Raw genomic sequence first — 24,235 nt, forward strand, 5'->3', positions numbered from 1 at the left:
AAAAAAAAGTAAGCACCTATAAGGACCTTTATATTTTAATTTCAAATATAGGGACTTACAAGCACTTATAAGGACCGCTACGAACCCTGTAAAACATAATTTCTTTAAAGGCTGAAGTCAAAGATGGATTGCAATTAGGGTTGTTAACTAGAACAGAAAGATTTTCTTGAATGTGAAATGCCTTTAGAAAATCCAGTTTACCAATGGAAGATGTTTTTTGAATAATTTTGGCAGCAGAAAAATTGAAAGTGTGATTTTTGAACCAACAATGCTGGGCAAACGAAGACTTCTGTTTTTCCTTTTTCTAACATATGCCACATGTTCCTTAGCACGAAATTTTAAGGCTCTCTTAGTTTGGCCAATGTAAATTAAACTACACTGGCAAGGAATCCTGTAAATACCCCAGGAATTCATATCCGGAATGGGGTCCTTGAGTATGGAACTCGGAATATTATTGATGGGAGAATAAACGACCTGAAAGTTAAATTTCTGCAAAATACATGCAACTTTATAGCTAATTGATGGAAAGAAGGGAATGACAAAAGAATTTTTATAATCTCCTAAAACAAGAGTGTGCCTTTTGGTGATTTGAGATGAGAATTTTTTAACTGCTTGATTAATAATGTTGGGTGAAAAGCCCCTGTCAATAGGTATTGCTTTTAAATAATTTAGTTCTTCATCTAGGAATAGTTTGGAGGAGCAAACTTTTGTTTAGTTGGATGACATGATTTGAAGTGTGGTGGAAGCCAAACCGATGAAGGTTTACGGTAAGCCATAGTACTGAATTTGGATGTGTTACGTGTGACAAGAATGTCGAGAAAAGGAAGAGAATTGCAAGTCTCAAGTTCAAAAGTGAACTGAATAGCAGGATCAATAGAATTCATTGTTGAAAGAACTTTATTTAAACCATCCTTATTACCTTCAAACAGGGTAAAAGTATTGTTTACGTAGCGAAACCATACCGGGAAGTTTAAAGTTAAAAAAAATTTTGATTCATAATAATGCATGTAGATATCAGCCAGGATGGGACTAACGGGGCTTCCCATGGCTAATCGCTCAGTTTGCTTGTAATATTTATTTTGGAAAACAAAATGCGTTTGTTTGAAACAGAGTTGAGTGAGAAAAATTAGCTCATCAATTTCGATGCAAGAGAAATGAAATTCACGAAGTTTGGTTTCTAGACATCTTAATGCACCCTCCACTGGAACATTGGTGAATAATGATTTTACATCAAAGGAAACCATGAGTAAATTTCTAGGAGAAATGTTTTTAACCTTTTTTACAAACTCTATTGAATTTTTTATGGTGTAAATGTTATTGTCTAATAGAGTTGAAAATCCAGAAACTAAATACTTAGCTAATGGATACAAGGCAGTACCTAAATTCGATACAATAGAGCGGAAAGGAATACCACTTTTATGAATTTTGGGAAGAGCATATAACCTAGCACAATTTGCAACAGATAAGCGAATGTTTTAAGTTGCTTGAAAGGATTTGTGAAGATTTGATCGCAGTTTTTATTTTTGACAGGTTATTGTGTCTTAATTAAACACATAAGTGTTTACAGTAAACAGTAGTCCTATAATCAGATTCATTGCGGATTATAAGAATATCAAGGAAGGGAAGGTTATTGTCAAATTCAGTTTCAAAACTGAACTGGATGGTTGGATCCTTCTAATTTATAATAGATAAAATCTGGGATAAATATTTTTTATTACCATCAAAAAGAACAAAAAGTCATCTATGTAACAAATCCAGAGATGAGAAAGTAGTTTCTCAAATAATTTGACCTCAAAATAGTGCCTGTAAATGCACTATTCCAAAATAAATATTAGTATATATAATATTTATTTCCAAAATAAATATTATATATAATAATATTTATTTTGGAAAACAAAGTGGGTTTGACTTAAATAGACTTTAGTAAGATAAATTAACTCTTCCGCTTCAGTATGTGTGAAATGGAATTCTCAAGTCTAGTTTCGTAACATTTTACTCCCAACCCAATTTGAAAAATCACTCATTCCACCTATTGCTAACTGTGCTACGTTTTATGGTGTCCTGAAAGTCCACAAAATTGGCATTCCTCTTTGACCTATAGTTACTTTGTTACTTTCCTTTCGAACTTAGGAATAGCATCATATCCTTTGGTCAAGAACAAAATAAAAAAGAATTCATCTATGGATATGAAACTCCTCATGCTAATATTATTTAATTCAAATTAATACCATTTAATTCAACTAATTAAAACTTCAGAACTAATAATGTTACTCAGCTATTTTAATGCACAAGGGAAAGTCACAAGAGATCATTTGTCATTAACCGAGGCTTTTCTCCTGTGGTTATTGAAAATCCTGTAAAAAAATTTCATCTTGCCATCAAAGTGTGTCAGTGTAGTTTGATATATATTGGCCAAACTAAAAGAGGGTAAAAGTTTCGCATGAAGGAACATAAATCTTACATCTGAAAAGGTGAAATTAGCAAGTGGTTGACAGCTAATCACAGTTGGAAATTTAATCACAATTTTGACTTTGGGTCTGCAAAATTGATCCAAAAAGCTTCTTCCACTGGTGAATTGGATTTTCCTTAAGCTTTTCACATTCATGAGAACTTATCTTGTTTAATTAATGACATTAATTCTGGTCCAATCCTTCCTAATGCTTTTAAAAACTATTAACCTATTTAAAAATTTTTTTTAAATATTTCTGCTGACAGATGGCGCTACCTTCTTGTTTGCTTTACTTCTTTTGGTATAAGTACAACTGTGGCTTTCCTTTGTAGCAGATTTCTGTGCTCCTACTGAAGATGGACCTGCACCTGTTTGCCCTTGAAATCGACAGAATCTTGACTATAATCTATACCATATGCAAGGTTGTTGCTTTGTCTAATTTTATATTTTTACTTGTGAATGTTTCTCTGCTGTCTTGATATTGATTGACGTCAGCTATGACCATGCTTTCTACCTTTGAGTGAGTGTGTGGGTCAAGTTTTCCTTACTGATTTAAACAGTAAGTGACCTAACAGTAAACACAAGATATATTTGTCTGGAGTGGGATGTTGCTCGTACTGATTTTCTTTTATTGGCATACCTTTGGGAAAGAGAGAAGAATCAGATTTAAAAGAATTTAAATTCTGTTAAAGTAGAAAATTGTGCTCTTCCTTAATTGGCTAATTTGATCCAGCTTATTATTTTTTGCAGGCTATTACTATTACAGCTGTCTTGTCAGGACTAAAGTCCAAATTTTTGAGTCAAATTGAATTTAAAGTCCAGTTTTGTCAAAAGAGTTTCTAATTCTTGACCTGTAGCAGGATTTGAAAAATGAAAGCCTATTTGGAGCTTGATTTAGTGGTCAGAGAGAAAACAGAGCTGCAGCAATTTGGGTAAAAGTAATAGGCAAAATAACAACTTTACTTTCATGTAGATTCTGATGCTACGGAAGGTGATATTTGTTAATTATTGGAAATTATGAAGAAATGATAAAAAAATGGTGATGTAGAATTTTTTCATTGTGATGACAATTACCCAATCAGCGATCAATTATTGAACAATAAAATCTGTATTATGATTTCAAATTAAGAACATACTGTTACTGACAAAAAGAGTTTTTTGAGGATGAAAACATTTTGACTGACAGTCAAGTGGGAATTCTCGACATGGCTATTACAGGACTTGAACAATGGAACTTTGCAACTGAACAAAAAATTATATCTGCCAATAAATTCAAGAGAAAATATTAGCAGAAAAAAAGGGGGGGGATTTAACTTGCATTGAAAGAAAAGTTTAATAAAACAATACATACTGAGCTTCTTTTTAAAATTACAGTTCCCTTAAAATCATTATTGCTTCATTACTTCATAATTTTAACTTTATAATTATAATTTCTACGTATCATCTTATTAGATTGAACTGACCTTCTAAAATCCAGAATCGCTGAAGTCCTGACGACTCTGGATCTCAGAATTTGTACTGCATATAAAAAGAAAAACCAAGATCACAACTACATAATTTTTGCTTTAACACTACACACAGCCCACCAGCGGCCGAGCGGTAAAAGCCGCTGAACACTGGTAGTTCGTTCCGGGGTTCGAGTCCCGGCGAACGGGCTGGCTGCATGAGCGTTTTCGTGGTTTTCCCCATGTGTAACGTGGATACAAGCCAGTTTCCCTTAAAAAGACCTCCACGGGGCATCCCTCCCTTTCCGTGTAGTGCCTAAGTGCGGAGCATGTAATAAATAAAAAAAAAAAAAAACACTACACACAGGCTATTATGGTTAAAATTAATTTTAAAATAAACATATATAAATTTTTTCTTTATAACAGCAAGGACAGTTTTTTTAATGAAAGGAAACAACAAATTCATACATAATTAATAAATGAAATATCAAACTAATCAAAATGCATAATTTTTTGCTTGCTGTTAACTTGTGATCATAAAGTAAGTCACAGAATATAAATATCAGTATAGAAGTTAAGACAGATACATATATTTTTACAATTAAAGTAAATAAGAAATGAAACTAACCAGATAATCTGCCAGATCCGAATTGTGCTCTTTCAACAGAACAAACTTGTTGATGACATTGAAGAGACCTGGTGAGATAGCTTTAAAAAATTTATGAAAATCATATTTTACAGCAAGGGAAGCGAAAAATGTATTGTTTACTAATGCAGAGCGCAAATCTGTTAATGTTCCTGGAGAATGTTTCTTTGGATCTTCATATAAATGACGAGTTATAAGGTAATCAAGAACTGCATCTCCTAAAAATTCTAACCTCTGGTAACAGTCTGTTAATGTATTGTAATAATAAGAAGCATGGGTAAATGCTTGTAACAAGCATGATTTATCATTAAAGTTGTAACCAATTTTTTCCTCAAAAGCAGAATAGCCTGAAAGCAGTTTCTGAAGTTTAAGATTTGATTCAGGTTCTCTTGTCAAAATAGGAGAAGGAGGAGGCTGTAAATAACCATAAGTAATTTCACTATTATTCATTTCATTATCTTTAATTATAGGTAAAACCCTAAGGCCTAACCATGACATAAATAATAATGCTCCCCTTGAGCCACAGGATACTAAATAGGCACCAATTAATGCTTCAACACAATCTGCAATACTTTTATCAGGTATACTATGTTGTGTAAGCAAATTATATGGTACCAAAGAATAAGGATTTGTTGTATCCATAGGTAGATAAGCACATTTTTCAATGTATTTGGAATCAGTTTTCTCAATAATCGACTGACGAATTTCTGCTTCACTCATCTGCGTTAAATCACTTAAATTCCCTAAATTCCAACAACCAGAAGGTAATCCTGATTCTATTAACGCTTCCTCTAAACCTTTTGGTACAATGTAATTTGGTGGTAGCCAGTTGTCATAGGGCTCAAATTTTGAAGCTACCATCAATTCTCCTAAGCCTTTTCTTTTACCAAGCTTGTACAGATTATAATTGCTAATTTGTTTACTTCTCAAATAAGACAATTTGCCCTCATGGATATTGGGATACATACAAAAAAGATAAACTGTTATTGCATATTTAAGGAATGAATCTCCAACAGTTTCTAAGCGCTCTAAATTGATGCCATCATTTGCATTTGACATAGTGAGTGCTTGAAGTATAATACTAGGACTAGGTCCAGGATGTTTATATAGATCTGGACAATCATCGAAATTAACACGAAGCATATTATCATCATACAACTGATGATGTTCTCTGTTTGGTAGTAATTCTCCAAATGCCAGTGTTGGCTCTGAAGCTATGCTGCAAGAAGCAGTTTTCTCATGTGAGGAGAAGCACTCTATTTCTGGTTCGCTACCACAACAGGATGGCATTATATTCTGTATTTCACTTTCTTCAACAATTTTGAACATTAAATCAATGCCAGATTTTTCCTCATAAAATGACTCAACATTTACCTTTTCGTATAAGAAACTTATTTCTTTTTTCTTTGACTCTTTAAGTTGGTCTACTGCAGATATTATTGTATCATCAATATCTTCCACAATATTGCTGATTAAAGAGCTGGGTGCATCATCTTTAATGATAGGACAAGTTAACCAACTAGATTCACAAATTTCTTCATTGGTTTTAAAATGTTTTGAAGTCAAATCATTATTTTGTTCCATAGCATCAAATGATTTTGAAAATGCAGGGAGTTTCTCATCATCACTGTCAAAAGAATCTTCCTCCATGCTATCCCACATATCATCATCTCGGCATGAGGCTAAATCCATTGAAAGACTTTCCATATTTATAATACCTGGAGCAGATATGTAACCTAAACCATGGAAATCAACTGCTAAGAAAGGGATGTCATCATCCTCAGTATCCCATTCAGAGTCCCAACCAGAATCTTCAAAATTACTTGGAGATCCATATCGAATTCGAGACTCATTTTGAACAGAATTTCCATCTGCATCTGAAACTGGCTGCCACAGTGGAAAAGAGGTACCTTGATCAGTTGGAAAATTGCTTCCAAAAGAGACTGGACAACTTGAGTCAAAAAAAGATCCTCCCATATTAAAATTAATCTCATTCAGTTCTTGTTCAATAAGAGCATCATCATCAGGGATATTTAACTTGCTTGGATCAAACACATCAATTTCAAAATCCATTGAACCATTAACATTTTCTGCTTCAAAGTTACATGTGTTATCATTGATGAAATTTACAGGATTTAAAGGACTGACATATCCATTTTTGATTTTTTGAGTAACTGCATAATTATTGCAATGGTAGGTTTGTTTGGACTGCTTAGCATCTTTTGGCACATTCTGAGAACTTAATATATCAGCAAGCGTCCAACCAAAATCTAAAGCAGGCCACTCAAAGTCCTGAGGTAGATCTCTCATCCCAATAGATATGCTTTTAGCAACAATTAAGCGCAACTGTTCAGCCAAGAGTAAAGAATTCAAACGATACAAAATGCAAGGTAAACAAACTGCTTTCCTCCACAAATAAGCAGGGAAAGGATGAACAGTACAGAGTTCAGGAACAAGAATCTGTTTTTGCTGCAAATTTTCACGCTTGGTTCGTTTTGTCTGTTCACTACTAGTTGGCAAAGTAACACCCTTACGATTCACATACCTAGGTGTTAGCAGATTAAGCCTAGCTGAAGTGTGATCAACATCTAGAAGAGGCTGCTCATAATTCATTATAGTTATGTTATATTTTTTCCTATAATATTCTTCAAATGTATCATATTCCATGTCAGGAAAGTCACTTTTTGGAGTTAAATATGTACAGATTTCAGCTACATAAAAGAATTGTGGTTTGTCCAGATTGCGATACCAAGGCATGACTACAGCATCTTGATAGTCCTCTACCACAAATTTAAAGTTTTCCCTATCTTTTTCAGATACTTTAACAGGTTTCCCATTTTTCTCTTTATGTATTAATCTTGCAAACTGCCAATCAATAATATATTCACCAGTATTAACACCTGAAATTACAGAAAGGAATATCAAAATGAACATGAAATAATTTTATTTAAATCTGATGTTTATAAAAGATATATACATATATTCTCCCTGAACTACATATCACTTCAGATATAATATAGAGCAAATTTTATTAAATATAACTTGAACAGGAATTTCAATAAACTAATATTTAATATAAAACAAAACATAATTAAGAAATAAGAAACTAAACAATTTTAATTTTTATAAAGTCATAACTTAGCAATAAATTCAAAAAATAAGAGTATGATAAGCATGATAAATATGTTTGAACATTTTGGCACTGGGATATGGAAGCCATTTTCAGCACCTTGTAATAGGAAATAATTTTAACTTAAGACAGAAAACTATAAATAAAATTTTATTAATAAAGAAACAATACAGAAATAAAAGGTTTCACTAGGGAATTTTACAATCACTTTTAGCTTTGAATATTCACTTAAAACTAACTAGTCCAGTTTAAGATATTGATGCTGAGGTGTTGTATTACTTCTGTTAAAGAAAATTAATGCAATCATATAAGATAATCACATAGCAATTTAACCAATCAACATGATGGTGCAGATTCTTTCAATGCTAGAAGGTCATAATTTGTAAGTACTATAATTTTTTATTAACTAGTTATTTTATGTCTTAGATCTTTACTATTACTTCTCCCTCCCATTTCCTCACCAGAATCTATATTAGATTGGATGAGGTTGCTGAGGTTGTTAGATTCTAAGACAGTGTGTATTTCTGCCTGTGTGCATGCAAGTTATGTTTCTCCCAGTTTTGGTAGCTGGAATTTCTCAGCTCTGTATTATTTGCTGCCGATATTTGACTATCGATGCAGATTATGTTTCACCAACTTCGAGTTAACTGATTTGTGTAGTCCTTGACTATTAGCTGATTTAAATTTTAACACACTGTTAATTAAAGTTATTCCATAAGTGCTGGTTGAGTGTGTGAGCAACAGGCGTGCAATTTTGTTCTACTTTAATTAAAATAAAAGGATTCACTACACACTCATCAAGCCTCTGTAGTTCATTTTAGATTTAGCGATAATTTGCTGTAAGTCTATTTAGAGCTTGGGTCCAGTTTATGACAGGTAAAAAGACCAAACTTAGTAACTTTATTAATCAAGATATTATGAAACTATAGATGTCATTAATACAAAAACAGTATATGTGAAGTCTGTAAATAAAGTAACGAGATTTTTCCTAGCTACCCTTTTATTAACATTAAAATTACAAATACAGTTGATCTAAACAGTTTTCTTGCAAAACCACACATTTTTCCTACTCTTCACAGCAGTTCTGGAAGTCTGAAATAGAAATGGCCTAAGCTGGGCAGTCACATCCTCTTTTATGTTTTCTGAGGTTCAGATCTAGTCCCTTTCGAAATTTTCAGTCTGGGAAACAGGAAAGGAAACATCCCAATCTCTTTAATGTCCAGTTTTTTTGGCTATTGGAAAATTGCAGTGTATCATTTCTGATTTTGCCATTTTGTTTTGGGATCATATATAAAAATCAACATTTTATCAGTGATAAAATTTTTGCTAAATTTTGGCTCATTTTTAATTGGTTGCAGGAAGATCTTGTCACATTTCCTTACCATTGCCTTGTATTCTACAATGAACTTTTCAGGGACTATTTTTGTACAAGTTTTTCCCCTTCCCAATTTAGTTATTAAAACCTGATGAAATATTATGTGGTTTAAATTTAATTTTTCTAAGATCAATCTCAGGAGCAGTTGATGATCTGACTTCCTATCTACATTTTCTTAAGTTCTTTTGGTTAGAGATTTACCACAGAGAGGATCCTTTTTCAGTTCTGAAAAAGTTTTAAATCACCTGAAACATGAGCTCTCAACAAAACATAACTTCTACAGGTCTGTTGAATTTTTGCAAAAATTACAGTAATGTTGGGCCTCAGTTTGAAACAAAACTTGGAGGCACACTGTTTCTCAAAACTCAGATTGTTCAGTACATGAGAACTCTGCCAAAGTTGTTGCTTTAACAAATGCTTTAGGAGTGGTTGACCTTGATAGGCAATCATTCTCACCGACTATCTCATTGCTTTATTTATAGATGTCGTACATATGTTACCGTGAAAGACCGAAATTGGGGAATGTCAACATTCACCAAATATGTTGGTGAAAGATCGAATATTGCATTACATTCTTTTACATTCGGACCTTCACCGGTGTATGTCGACAATCACAGATATGCTCTGGTGTAGGTCAAAAAGAGAGGAGTATATGTGCACGCTTGTCATTGCAAAAGGGAGTGTTCCACAAATAAATGCAATTGTAAAAGCAAGGGCCTGTTGTGCAATTCAAAGTGTCATAATAGTTTAAGTTGTTGCAATAAATAAGATTTGAATCACTTAATTTAGTAAGTTTTTAACTTCTATTATTTTCCTTTCTCATTTTGAATGTACTGTAAGTTCTTATGTTCTTATTTTAAATCTCAAGTGCGTTTTTTTGCGACTTAATTACGGAGAAGAAAATATAATATTGTTATATGTTCAACATTCACCATTAGTACACGGTGAATGTCGACATTTACCGGTGTAAGTCAGAAATAAGAGTATTTGGAAAATGTTTCGGACATACACCAAGCGACTAGGTGAATGTTGACGTTCACCGGTGAAAGTCAACATTCTCCAGATTTCGGTGTTTCACCGTAACATATACACAAATATTATAAATTGTAATAAATATAATCCACACAAGATGACTTTAAAATTACTTTAAATTCAACCTTAAGTTGATACAGATCTTAAACAAATATACTCAACATACACTTTATAAAAGAATCTGATATAATCTCTTTCATAAGGTATGTCTCAGCTCCCTTAAGTTACTCTACAGTTGTATTCTAATACAACTTATACTCCTATATTAAAAGAATTTCTAAAAAATGCTTATAGGACAGCTTTATTCAAAACATAAAAAATTATCATCTATTTACATTTGAAAATGTACCCCAGAACACATATTTGCTTCAACAGTTCTAACAGTCTTGGAAACATTGACAGGATGCCTCCTTTGATAGCCATTATAAAGTGGCCATCATGTAAATTTAGATAGCTTGGAATTATCTGAAAAATTGATTCCATAGAAACATCTTCATAAGCAGGGTCAGAGATTGTGAAGTTTCACATACACAATACTTGTGGCACAAAAGAAATCTTTTTCTTACGAAATAAAACCAGGCTAGTTTATTGAACTATTTAAAATGAAATACATCACTGAACTGTCAAAAAATATTTTAAGTCTCTTCGCATGTTTGCATTATAACAAGAACTAGTACTTTACTCAGATGATGCCACTTCATACATTTTTTTCCCCTTTCCTTTTTCTTAAGAGAATGCAGTAATGCCTTCTAATAGTGAAATTCAATTATTGTAAATTTCATGTATGTGACATGATACTTTTGTTTACTTTCTGAACCCAGAGGCATATAATGTGCACTAGGGTTACCAAATGCGCAAAAAGGGAAGTCAGAGAAGAAGAGACAGAATGGAGACGAATAAGAAGTATAAAAAACCTTAGAAACTAATGAATAAAATTAAATACCATTGAAAGTTGGTAGATGAATTTTAAATCATAAAGTGTTGAAGAATGAAAGTTTTCTAAATGTGGAATATGTCTGGGATCAACTATGAAATATTCTGGATATCTTCAAAATAATAATTAAAGGAATAGCTGAAAGATTAACAATGATCAGACAAACTGAAGATTCATTTTCACTTTCATCAACATAAAGTTTTGCTTCCTGCAGAATTGTCAACAAAGTCAGATTTCCTTTTGCAGAATTTCAAAGCTCTTTAATGAATAACAGTTTTTAAACCATACTGACAAAGCTTCAATAAATCTATATCTGATATGGAAGAATTTTAAAATTTTGTATTACAAATTTAAATGCCTGTACAGAATGATTGTCTTTAATGAAGATAATTGTTTTCACCAGTGAAAAAATATCATGACTTACTCCCACAAAATTAGTTAAAACTATTTTAGACTACCTCTTGAAATGAATGCCTGAATCAAAGTTCATTTGAAAAACCAAAGATGATTTGGAACTCTTCATTTGAAATCAATGTCTGAATCCAAGTTTGAATTTTGAAAATTTTTAAATCTTTAAACAATTATTTACTTACATCTGTATGATAGTTGATATTTTTTGAGGAGTACATATTGTAAAAGTATATTGAAGTCAATATTACACTCTAAAATAAAATAAATAAATAAATTAAAAAAAAAAAAAATTCTGTATCTGATAGAAACTGAAAAAAGACTGCAGGTTTTCTACCCCTGAGTTAACTTATCTTCCAGCGTGTTTCTTAACTGATTTAGCTTACTGAGGTTTCATTTTAATGAAATGGGGGGGGGGAGAGAATTTTCTTTGGTTTCCTTGAAAAAAACTTTGTTTTCAAAACTATAAACAACCAACATTTCAAATTTTAAAATTTTGTTATAATTGTTTTTATCACGAAGCAAGAATGTCATCATATAGGTGAAATTTAGACTCCTTAAGCAATTTTTTAAAAACTATTTTCAGCCACAAACAATAGATATCTAAAAAAAACACATTTAAATTAAGATCAAAATAAAAAGAAATAGCAAGTCATCATAAGGTAATAATGAAACTTACCTATTGTAACAGGAACAACATAAAAAGAGGCTTCAGCTTCTGATGGACGGTAAATCATAGGATACTTTTCAAGCCTAAGTACATCAGCAAATGTATAATGATGAAAAAATGATAAACATTCTAGTTCATCTTCATTTAAGATGTGACAGCTAGATGCAGGTTTTACACTTACAGTCACTTCACCCGATCTTGTAAATACTGGAAAACTACAAATCTATACAAAAATGAAAAGGGAGGAAAATGCTTATAAATTCATTTTCTACACGAATCAGCTACTCTTATTATAAATATGAAGTTAATTGAACGAATAAATAATTTTTAAAATTTATTTATATGTTCAAAGGAATTGATGAATCTTTATAAAAAGCCTATTGTTTATTTTATCCTGGCATTTTATACATAGCTCAGATAAGATGACATAATGCAGGAAGAGGTAAATGAAAATCTAGTTTGTTACTTACACCTCAGTTTTTCAAATTAATTTAATAATCATTTTGAGGGGGAAATAGTATACAAAAACATGTAAGTTAATGCATTTTTTAAAATTTTGCTGATATTTTGCAAACTACCAAAATATGTCACTGAATACGAAGGAATAATTTTATTAAAATATAATCAATAATTTGAATTAAAAAATTTTAAATATAGGTATTAAAAGAAAATATAACATTTCAGCTTTCATATATTTTACACAAAGCTAAATGCTATATTTACATCGATTCAATTAGGAATACACATTATAAAATCCTCCATAGAAATTACATATTCCAATATAAATTAAATGGATTGGAATATTTAGATTATGGCAAAGAACTTGAGGGATATCTAGGCTTAAGAACAGGATGCCTTTGTGAAGAATGTTCTAAGAGAAATTAGCTTGTATTCACATACATGCAAGGAAAACTATGAAAGCTGTATAGCCAATCTACTCGCTAAGATTTCAATCCAAGTTGAAATTCCAATGTTTAATGATTTTACTAGTCTGCCATTGAGATGGATCTATTCTGTTATCAAATTCTTGTTCTATATTCTGTTATCTATTCTTGTTCTATATATTAAATTTATATGTATTTTGTTTCCCCTGTAGGCAAAATCGCTCTGTTTATTTAATAGCTTAAGTTACTTCAGTTTATTTTCTAACTAGTTTGCCTTCTTCACAGTGTTTTCTAATTCCAAGATAACTATTATATAGCATGTACTTGAAATAAAAATGTAGTCTACAGACAAACTAATACAAAGATAGGTTATTTATTTTGATTATAAATACTGGCAGAACTAGATTTTGAGACCTATAAGCAGAAACACCTTATCTTTCATTATCAGATACAAAGAAAAGCAATTTGAAAAATGGTACAGTCAAGTCATTAATTCGGACACCCATAATCTGGAATGATCTATAATCCGGACCTCAAAGCTACAAACTTTCTGCGCATGCGTCAACTTGACGCATGCGCATAAGACCTTTACGGCTGCGAATATGCGTGTTCGCATGTGCACAATGCGTTTACGCATGCGCATTTATTGTATAACGGACGGTATAAGCTAAGCTAAAATTATCTAATTATTTATTTCCATTAATGTTGCAGATTGCGTTGTTCCTTAATCTTCGAATTGGATCCGGCTTATTATTTTTTGCAGACTGTTAGAGCAATTTTATAAAAGTAAGCTTGAACTTTCGATTATGTCAAATAGTATTTCCGGTACATATTTACTAATATGCAAAGGATCTACAAAGCGAAAGTATGTTTCGAAGTGCATTAAACAAAAAGTGGAATTACTGGGGAAAAAAAAAAAAAAAAAAAAAAAAACGATAAAGCATAATCCTTTATTTATCTAACCATTCCGAAATCTGTTTATCAATTTCATGATGCTCTGCGATGGCGGGGAAGGGGGGGGGAACGCCGCGGGGCGCGCAATGAATTGGAAGTTGATCTGTCAGCACTATCCTTATCTTCAGGGCAGATGTTTTTATTTTATTTGGCTTATAATTCTTTACTAAATGTAGTATTTCATCTCAATGTACTCCGTCTTTGATATAATTTAAATCAAATTCCTCGTCATTATAATTCACTTCCGATAGTGAAGAAAGTGACACAGAGGTTATTGAAAACGAAAAAATTTCGATTGACAAGTTAGTCGGTATTCTCGACACAGCAATTACAGGACTTGAACAGTGGAACTTTGTAACTGAACAAGAAATTATATCTGTTTATAGAATTAAAGAGAATGTATTATCACATAAAAAATGAAGCAATTTAAAGAACTTGCATTGAAAGAAATGTTTAATAAATTAAACAAATAATTATTAAGTTTTTTTTTTATTTTCGTAAATTTTGATACCCTTTAGATCATAATTGTTCTTTATTTCATAAATTACAGTTTCATATTTTTAATTTTATAATTTCTGCATACTATCTTACCAAATTTAAACTGATGATCTATAATCCGGAATCGCCGAAGTCCCGACGAGTCCGGATTAACGACTTTTGACAGTATTGCAGTAACAGTAAAAATATTTAAAATTTTGGGAAGGATGAAAGATAAGGAGTTTTAGAAATATACAAGCTCCGCAATAACTAAATATGATGGCATAAAATAAATGTTTTAAATATGAACAATTAAACCTGTTTCAGATCCAAGTATAATTTGAAATTTTATATAATCACTTTCCATTTTTTTACTAATGTGAATTTTACATAAAAATTTAACAAAGCTATACATGGTTAATACAAATTTCTGTGCATGGAAATTAAGTACTTCTAAGGACCATTAATGGAAAAAAAATAAGGATCTAGCAAATAGAAACTGAATATCCATGCCTGAATTTCATTTTCGCAATACCATTGTAAGAATGAAACAGATCTGTAAGTAGGATGCATTAGTATTAAATATAATTTAATAAAACATAATTATAAAACAAATTTGAGGAAAAAAAATCAATTTTCAAAAATTAGTCATATAGCATTAAATATTGAGTTTTACCAAAAGTTTCCTGTCACTGCAAATATCGCCTGTGCAAACAGTTCACGCTGGCAGGTTTAACGCTTAGTGCTCAGCACGTTTTTGCACAACTGCCTACCAGCAACTCCGGCACATTTTCGCAGCGGAATGTAGCATCCAGAATATCTGCATAAATCTCTTTCTTGTAAATATTTTATCAAAGACAGGGATGTGACTATTCTCCTTAACTGACCAATAATCCTGCATTCACCAGGGGATATCGTACCCATATTGATAATGACTCCAATAAAAGCCCAAAACTCATCCTTTTCCACCACATGCCATGTTTTCCAAGTAGAATTACAGTCAAAAGTCTTTAATCCGGATGTCCATAATCCAGACCTCAAAGCTACAAACTTTCTGCGCATGCATCAACACATAATGCGTTACCGCATGCACATAATACCTTTACGCATGTGCATAATACGTTTATACATGTGCGTTTAATGTATAACGGACGGTATAAGCTAAGCTAAAATTATCTAATTATCTATTTCAGTTAATGTTGCAGATTGCATTGTTCTTTAATCTTCTAATTGGATCCGGCTTATTATTTTTTGCAGACTGTTAGAGTAATTGTATAAAAGTAAGCTTGAACTTTTGATTATGTCAAAAAGAATTTCCGATTCTGGAGCTACCAAAGGATCTACAAAGCGAAAGCATGTTCTGATGTCCATCAAACAAAAAGTGGAATTGCTGCAAAAAATGGATAAAAGCATATCCTTTGTTTCTCTAACCATTATGAAATCTGTTTATCAATTTCATGCTGCTCTACGAAGGGGGGGGGGGGGAACGACGCGGCGCGCAATGAACTGGAAGTTGATCTGTCAGCACTATCCTTATCTTCAGGACAGATGTTTTTATTTTATTCGGCTTATAATTCCTTACTAAATGTAGTATTTCATCTCGATGTACTCCGTCTTTGATATGATTTAAATTAAATTCCTCATCATTATAAATATCATGAATACACATCAAATAGTTTTCTGGTTGCAATTTTCTAATTTCGACTATGCGTGATGTATGCTTTACGCATGCGCACGTTGAAAGAAATGTTTAATTTCTTTCAACGTACACTAAAATGTATTATATCTAGAACACATAAAATACACTAAAATATATTATATCTAGAATATACACTAAAATGTATTATATCTAGAATATCTAATTCTTCCGTGACATATATATATATATATAATGTTATATATATATAACATTATCATTAAATACAACTTATCTGAAATGGAGCTATCATGCTACAAGATTATAATCATAATTTACTTGCAGTTCTGTCAGTTAAAAAGCCAGCTACAGAACGTCACCAAACCATGTGTACAGCTTTTGGGACTTATCGACATCATCTTCTTTGAAATCTTCACAGTATTATATGACACTTTGAAGATCTGGTAAAGTTAAAAAACAAGGACTATGACATTCAAGAAGCAGAGTGCTCTGGCCAAACTACTGATGTAGATGAGGCCTGCCTGTGAGAACTTGGGAAAGAAGATCAGTATGCAACCAATCTAGAGCTTGCTAAGGAGTTATACGTTAGTGCCATATTCATTAGTTGCGCTATGCATTGCATAAACTTGACGTACAAGTTCAATCGCTGGGTGTCACATGAGCTGACTCCAGCAGATAAAAACAGATGTGTTTGGGTATGTACAATCTGCTCAAATATCAATTCAATGACAAAATTTTGGACTGGATTTTCACTTGCGATAAAAAGTGGATTTACTTCAGCAACACACGACAAAAAGACGCTTTGTATCTGGTGGGATTACCATATACAAAGAGTATCTGGAAAAAGGTAAAACCCTCAACAGTAAGGTGTACAGCGAGATGCTAGTCCATGTTCACAATGCTGTCAAGGAAAACCATCAAACTGATTTCTGGTGCAAAAAGGTAATACAAGACCTCATGTGCCTGCATTCACTGGCTGGACTCTGTGGGAACTCGAATGGGATTTTTTGCCATAAGCACCATATAGCCCTGACATCGTTCCTTCGGACTTCTACCTTTTCTCACACCTACAGTTACATTTTGCTGGTGCTATCTTGCACTCTACACAAGACATCCAAAATGAGGCTGACTTGTTTCTGGACTCATGGCCATCAAGTTTCTGGGCCGAAGGCTTTGAAAAAGCGCGACGATTACTGCCCATACTGAAGGTAATGCTTTCATGTTTTATTTCTAATGTTATTAAGAATGTTTTTTGGTGGAAAACTTTTGTTACAACCAGATATTTTACACTTATAATAGTTGGACATATTTTAAAGAAGATTAGTGACATTTTATTTACGTTTTACTAACAGTTAGCTTTATGTTGATTTTTTCTTTTATATCTCATTTTATCAATTACTTGCTCAGTCGAGAGGTTTCAAATGGTATAGGTTAAAATGTAAAGTAAAATAATAATCAGCATGATTCCTAACAGAAGACTGGCTATTGCCACCACTGCTGCTTGCCTAGAGACAGACTTGTTGATCAAAACAGATCTGAATGCCTTAGGATGGCATGGTTGGCAAGTTTTGAAACATAGTTATGCTCTGTCTGTCTGACACAGTTAGTATTGTAGCTTCATGTAGAATTCTTGGAATTGCAACACAGTTACTCTACTTTAAGGTTAAAATAATTCACTTTAATAGTTAAAATAATCCCACATCAGGGGTGACAAGTTGTTTTGCATATGGCTCACTAGCAGTAAGAAATGTTTTAAATTAATTTTTTACATTTTTGTGTTGTATCTTGTGACCACAGTAAGGATTAATGTCAGGCAGTAATTCACTTTAACAACCAGAACTGACTTTTAAGGGTGAGTAATTACTTACAAATAATTAAATTAGGCAGTTAGATATCCTTAGTCATTATAAATTTACATGTCCACTATTAAATTTTATCTATTAAAAAAATGTTTAAAACTGCTATAGAAATTACAGTCTAACAACACAATGTTTAAAACACATGTAATTTATGACACTAATTCTTAAATGATATTAGGATAATTATACATTAAAAGCTACAAAACACTTCAGTTTTTTTAGCATCACAACAAAATATTTATGCATCTTTTTAATTTGAATATATTCCAGACATTTTGATTACTTAATATCAATTTCCTTCAATTTAAGCATCTTTCTAACCATAAGAACTTTGTTTCAATATGCAAACCGATGTTCCCATTAATTTGTGCTTCCTCTCCTCACTTGTTAATGTTTCAACAATACACCTATGAGGTTTTATTTGATCTAGCAAAAGTTAAATCGTCCAAAATCTGCAACAGAAGTGGAGCAAATTATCACCATTTCTGACAGTAACTACAAAGTCAGACAAAGGTTTATTTAAATAGACCTTATAATATAGATGCATGTTCTTTTGCTAACAAAATCAACTACTGCGCATGCTGATGTAATTAAAGAGGAACAGTCAAATGCAAATTTGAAACGTAGATTAGTAGTCAAAAACTACACATTTAAAATTTAATCTAAGCTGGCTCAGTAACTCTGCCAGTGTAACTAATTCAAATGTCGACAGTGGTAATGCAAAAATAATAATTACAAATCGTCAGAATGGGCAGCAGGCAGGAACTAATGCAACATGTAAGCAGAGGACAGAAACATGCTCTGTCTTAAAATCTAAAAGCCTCAGTTTAAATACTATCTAACTGATTTGCATTCTGGTAAGGAAAGGGAAAGAAGAAGCTACTAAAGGCTGAAATTAAAAACAACTGGTTAATTTGCATAACAATAACTGCACATTTCCGTGAAGAATAATTTTCTTGCTTATTACGTAGTCAGTTTCTTTCTCAGTAAGTTTCCTCTTCATTTTAGAATATCTGGATTTAATTAAGGATACCTGTTGTTCTAAAAAAACTATATGTATTTTAGAATGTGTCAAAGTAGTTGCTAATTTTATTTCTTTAGTAATACAAACATTGAGAATAAATATGAAATATGTGGTCAGGACTGCTCAAAGCCAGTGTGGCAGAATTTTTAGAACATAGTGATGCACCAAGCAACAAAATCTAGAAAAGGCATAACTTTTAGAATTTAAGACAGGCACTATGAGCACTGAGCAGCAAAATTTAAGACCCACGAGATCTCCTGGGAGTCGGATTGCTTGGGGGTGCAATCTAATGAAGTGGTAAACTTCACCTAAGGCTAAACACTGTTGTGAGACCAACAACAAACAAGTACTGTGAGGGAATGTTGCAAAGAACTTTGAAGAGAGTGTTCAAGAGTACGTGAAACTGCTCAGAGATAAAAGGGTGGGCCCTCGAAACCCTGTGACGGGAGGATTCAGCTGAGCTTCCATATCAGCATTAATTAATTGTCCAAACAGATTTCAGAACTCGACCAGGTTGGTGGTGCAAGTTACGATTTGCAATGCATTTTCTCCCGCTTCTACAGATGCCTGTCCATGTGAAAAGATTAGAAACATTCTTGATATTTTCCATACTTGTGTCTATTGAAAAGAAGAGAAAATAAAGGGAAGATAAACATGTTAAGAGAAAGACTTCTAGGATCAGAAGTAAAATAATCAAATATTATTTTTTATTGTTCTTCCAAAAATTATCCTAAAGTAAAGAAATTCCTAAATACATTCCTCATGTGTTAATACCATGAAAACATTTTTAATTTTTTCACATTTTTCTAGAATGTTCTTGAATCGCAGGTCTATAAATCTTGCCTTCAAATTCTAAATTTTCCAAGGGGAAATGTCTAAAATCTTTACAAATTCTGTAACAGCAAAAAAAAAAACCAGAAGTTTTTAGGGGGAAAAAATCAGATTGAAAAAAAAAAGTGTAAAATGAATTTTATAGAAAAAAACTGATGCACATTCTGAATATGAGACAATTACATGGAGAAAAACTCTTGGCCTGAAAAAATGAAAACTAAGGCATTTTAAAATAATTACATAGTTATTTTACTTTTGATGAGAATTATTTCATAAACTGTGCTTTGTAGCATTTAGGACCTCGTTTAATTTTCAGATTCAAAGTATTGTAATAATAAGTTGCCAAAATGGAAAGTAATTTCACTTTACTATATGACACAGAAAAATTAAAATGTCTTAATTTTAATGTTTTATCATTATTTTAATGACATTTATCAATGTTATAAGGTTTAAAAAAACTTCAAATTAAAAACTTTGTATAGAAATTATAATCACCAAAATATTGACAAATTGTCAAACTGAAAGCTGTTTAATAAAAGAATTCACATCCCCAGCAGAGAAAAGTTGTTTAAAAACTCTGCACTAGGGAAAAAAAAAAAAAAAAAAAAATTTCAAAGCGTTTATGTTTTGCTTTTTGCCCAGGAACTCAAGTATTGCACCATTTATAATAGAAATGGGAACAAATTCAAACGATAACCTATGAAAAACTTATTTGTCAGTGAATCGCCAAAAATATTCCTCGAATGCTATTTCACACTCAAATGGCAGTTGTAAAAAACATATAGAAATTTCAGATGATTCAAATTAGGAATAAAAAAAAAAAAAAAAAAAAAAAAAAAAAAAAAAAAAAAAAAGAGGGAATTTTAAGGATGGTACAAACCCTGGCTATAGCAATAAGTCCACATGCCTTTGAATTAGGTATTTAATAATCAGGTAATATGCTGGTTAGCCACATAGTTTTTACATACGGCAATAGTTATATTTAGTTCATTAGTAACAAAACAGAGCTCCAAATATCTGAACTCATTAGAACCACTGACCACTCAGATATTTGACTACCTTTTTTTGGAGCTGTACTAACTTGTAGATTATGAAACAAAGCTATATTAGTTGGAAAATGAAAAAAATATTCCCTTTTGAACTTATGTAATTTTTTGCTTCAGAATGCTACTTCTAGTTATGACAACTTATCACATTATAATTACTTGAGTAAAGAGTTCACAAAATCAGCAAATATGAAGCTCTCATATTTGCTCCTGTTCTCAATAAGCAACAATATATTTTTTTCCATGCCAATTTCTTTTTCTTTTCTCAAGTTAAAACTACTTTCAAAGGAACATTTTAAAATCAATTTTTATAAATTAAATTCATTACAATCAACTTCAAATTTGAACTCTTCCTCTCCCTAATCATTTTCATATGAACATTTCTAAATCACACTTTGTATAAATTAAATACATCAAGTTGAATTGTACAAAATAAAATTCTACCAAAAAAAAAAAAAAATACTTTTAAGATATGTAGAACTTTTTATTACACACTTCTGAACTGAATCAAACATCAGTAAGTCTGAAAGTAACACAGCTGAATGTACAAATATCATGCTTTGGAAAATTTATAAGGATATTCATGGTAACTTTAATGTTTGATGTAACTTCTGCATTAAAAGAAAATTATTTTCCTTTGAAGACAATAATATGACAAAATAATGTTTCTCCTAATAATGTTACTCAACTTATTATATGCCTTCTATAAGCAATTAACATAAATTTCACCTAATAATGTTAAAAATTCCATAGCCCTAAAGCAAGAGAATCTACAATCAGACTTCACTGATAAACAAAATGCTCTTCAGCTAGAGTCGAAGTATGTCTGTATTTCTCCCCCTTTTCTGCTTGAATGAATTTAAGTACAACTTTTATTCATTAGGAACGAAATACAAACAAGAACAAAACTGTTTACACAATGCAAAATTTTTATGAGGAAAAATATGATTTATAAATGAAAGTTAGAAGAGTATTAAAAAAAAGATTTTTTTTTTTTTAAACCCTGCTTCCTCGTTTCAATAAATAATTTTCAGTTTATATTCTAACAAAAAAAAAAAAAAAAAAAAAAAAAAAAAAAAAAAAAACTGAGAATAGATCAGTAGTGTATGCTTACTGGTGGTATCACTTTACTAGTTAAAATACCAAATCTTCTGATTGTATCAGCAGGATCATGAATTTTCCTACCTCTGGTATTCTGCTCTTCTGGTATGGGACAAGTAAGTTTCATATCAAAAACATACAAATAGCTGACTGAATTGGCAACAGGAATACTATTCTTTAATGCATCAGCAACCTGAGTAAAAAAAAAAAAAAAAAGACGTTATTAATTTATATATATATATAAATTTATAACGTCTATAATATATATATACAACTTTAAAAATTATCAGACTTATTTACATTAACCCTCTGCCTGATCATCCTGCAATTTCCACGGGCAACTCAAATGTAGCAAAATTTGCTCATCCCGTATTTCCGTAGACATATGTTTTTCTTCCTTTATTGAGGAGCACATCCCGTTTTATCCTCGTTTAACCATTGAAATAAATTATATATAGTATTAGGTGTTTAGTTTACGTTTTGGCCAACAGATATCATTAGTTGTCCACTAAATTGCGGCATTTGAAGGCACGTGGTACTCACTTTTTGCCACTTTTTACAGAAATGGCTGCTAGAAAATGCTCAGCGATTATCTTGATTATTTAATTAAATTATTGATTAGATTAATAATTATACTGATTATTAATTAGATTTATTGAATCTGATGCAAAGACTGTGAAGTTTGAATTCTATCATACTAAACTGAATTTTTAAGGTATTTTTCTCTCAGCGCTTTATATTTTCTTAAATTTTATACATTTTACATTTTTATATTATGCAATAAATAGAAATTAACTATAATTCGACTGAAATTTATTTAAAAAAAGATTTTTTTTGTGATAACATCTGAAATTGGTTTTTCTGGCAATTTAGTTTCTCATGATAAAAGTCTATATAAAAAATATTTTCTAGAAAGAAAAAGTGGATTTTTCAATTCTCTTATGTATATAAATTTAAAATATGGGGAAAAAAAAAAAAAAAAAAAAAAAAAAAAAAAAAAAAAATGACAGTAAGTTATTTTAGGTTCATTTCTCAAATTTTTCATTTAAGTATCATAATACAATTAAACACTTCACAACAAATTTCCTTTTATACAGAATACATAATTCAAAAATTGTTCATAAAATGCGTTAAATAAAAATTCAGGAATCAGCAATATTATGAGAAGGAAGTATAAAGCATTACATTTAACATCTCTATGGCATAAAAAAAATCTAATGTGGACACCACATGACCCTCTTGTACCTCTATTAAATTATACACAATTTTTTGCTGCACTTTATTTAAACTTACTTCCTTGAATTATTCTAACGTAATTAACCGATCTTTCAAGAAAAGTTGAAAATGACATCAAAAAGTGCAAATTTTTTAAAATTAAATATCCCACTCAATTTCTGTTGCATGGAAGTTATGACTCCTTACAATTTTATTTTTTTATAATGAATACAAAACTTTCCCAAATATAAGTATAGAATGTGGGGTATCACAATTAAAGTTAAATTTTGTAATTTGTATAAAATTAATTATTTTTCTTTTAAATTTTAAATTGCCAAAATATGAATATTTTTGGCATTTAAAGCACTTCTGTAACTGGAAATATATGCCCATTACCAATGATTGCAAAAATATAAAGGCCACATAAGGAGACTGAGTTATGTGTGTGTATATATACACTTTTGGGGCTGCAAATTGCAATAAAAAGAGAAGTGCACAACTAGATGTTATAGCAGTCCCATATACAAAATTTCAATGTCCTACAGTTAATTGTTTTTGAGTTATGCAAGCTACATACGGATATCACAAAAAAATCCATTTTTTGATCTGTTTTGAAATAAAAAACACATAAATAATAATATTTAGAATACCTTCATTCTGTTCATAGATACAGGCATCACACAGACACACACACACACACACAAAAAAAAAAAAAAAAAAAAAAAAAAAATCAAAATGTATATTTCTACTGCAATCTGAAAACTAAAATTTTTCGTGATCACAATACTTTCTCCCCTTCGTAAAAGGAAGTACAAACCATAGCTTTTTTTTTTTGGGGGGGGGGGGGTCAAATTCATTCTTTTAATATTTATTCTTGTATTTATGTCTGCCTAATCAATTTTGCTTAAATCTGAATTAATTTAAAGTAAAGAATAGAAGCTGATAGGAAGAGGTATAAATTTACAGACAAATTCATAATTATCTCCCTAATAACATTATTTTTTAAAATAAATTAGTTTTCCAATTCACCTAAAAATGATGTTACTAATGAATCGCACTAAAAAAATGATAAAACACAGTGGTCAACAGATAAACATG

At 31.2% G+C, this 24,235-nt stretch overlaps 1 protein-coding gene across 2 annotated transcripts in view; it reads right to left on the reverse strand.

Moving 5' to 3' along the window:
* Positions 1-24,235, reverse strand: part of Dcr-1 (Endoribonuclease Dcr-1) — a 169,519-nt gene that overhangs the window by 30,000 nt on the left and 115,284 nt on the right. For both annotated transcript variants that reach the window (XM_085820689.1, XM_085820688.1), the window contains exons 10-12: positions 21,936-22,115; positions 12,099-12,312; positions 4,523-7,440 (exon numbers count right to left, since the gene is read on the reverse strand). In XM_085820689.1, coding sequence (XP_085676815.1) covers positions 4,523-7,440; positions 12,099-12,312; positions 21,936-22,115 — 3,312 coding nt within the window. The remainder of the gene's footprint in view (positions 1-4,522; positions 7,441-12,098; positions 12,313-21,935; positions 22,116-24,235) is intronic.

This window comes from Stegodyphus dumicola, chromosome 7 (genome assembly GCF_044657685.1).
Source record: "Stegodyphus dumicola isolate Sdum_Otavi_A_Nest chromosome 7, ASM4465768v1".
NCBI lineage: Eukaryota > Metazoa > Arthropoda > Arachnida > Araneae > Eresidae > Stegodyphus > Stegodyphus dumicola.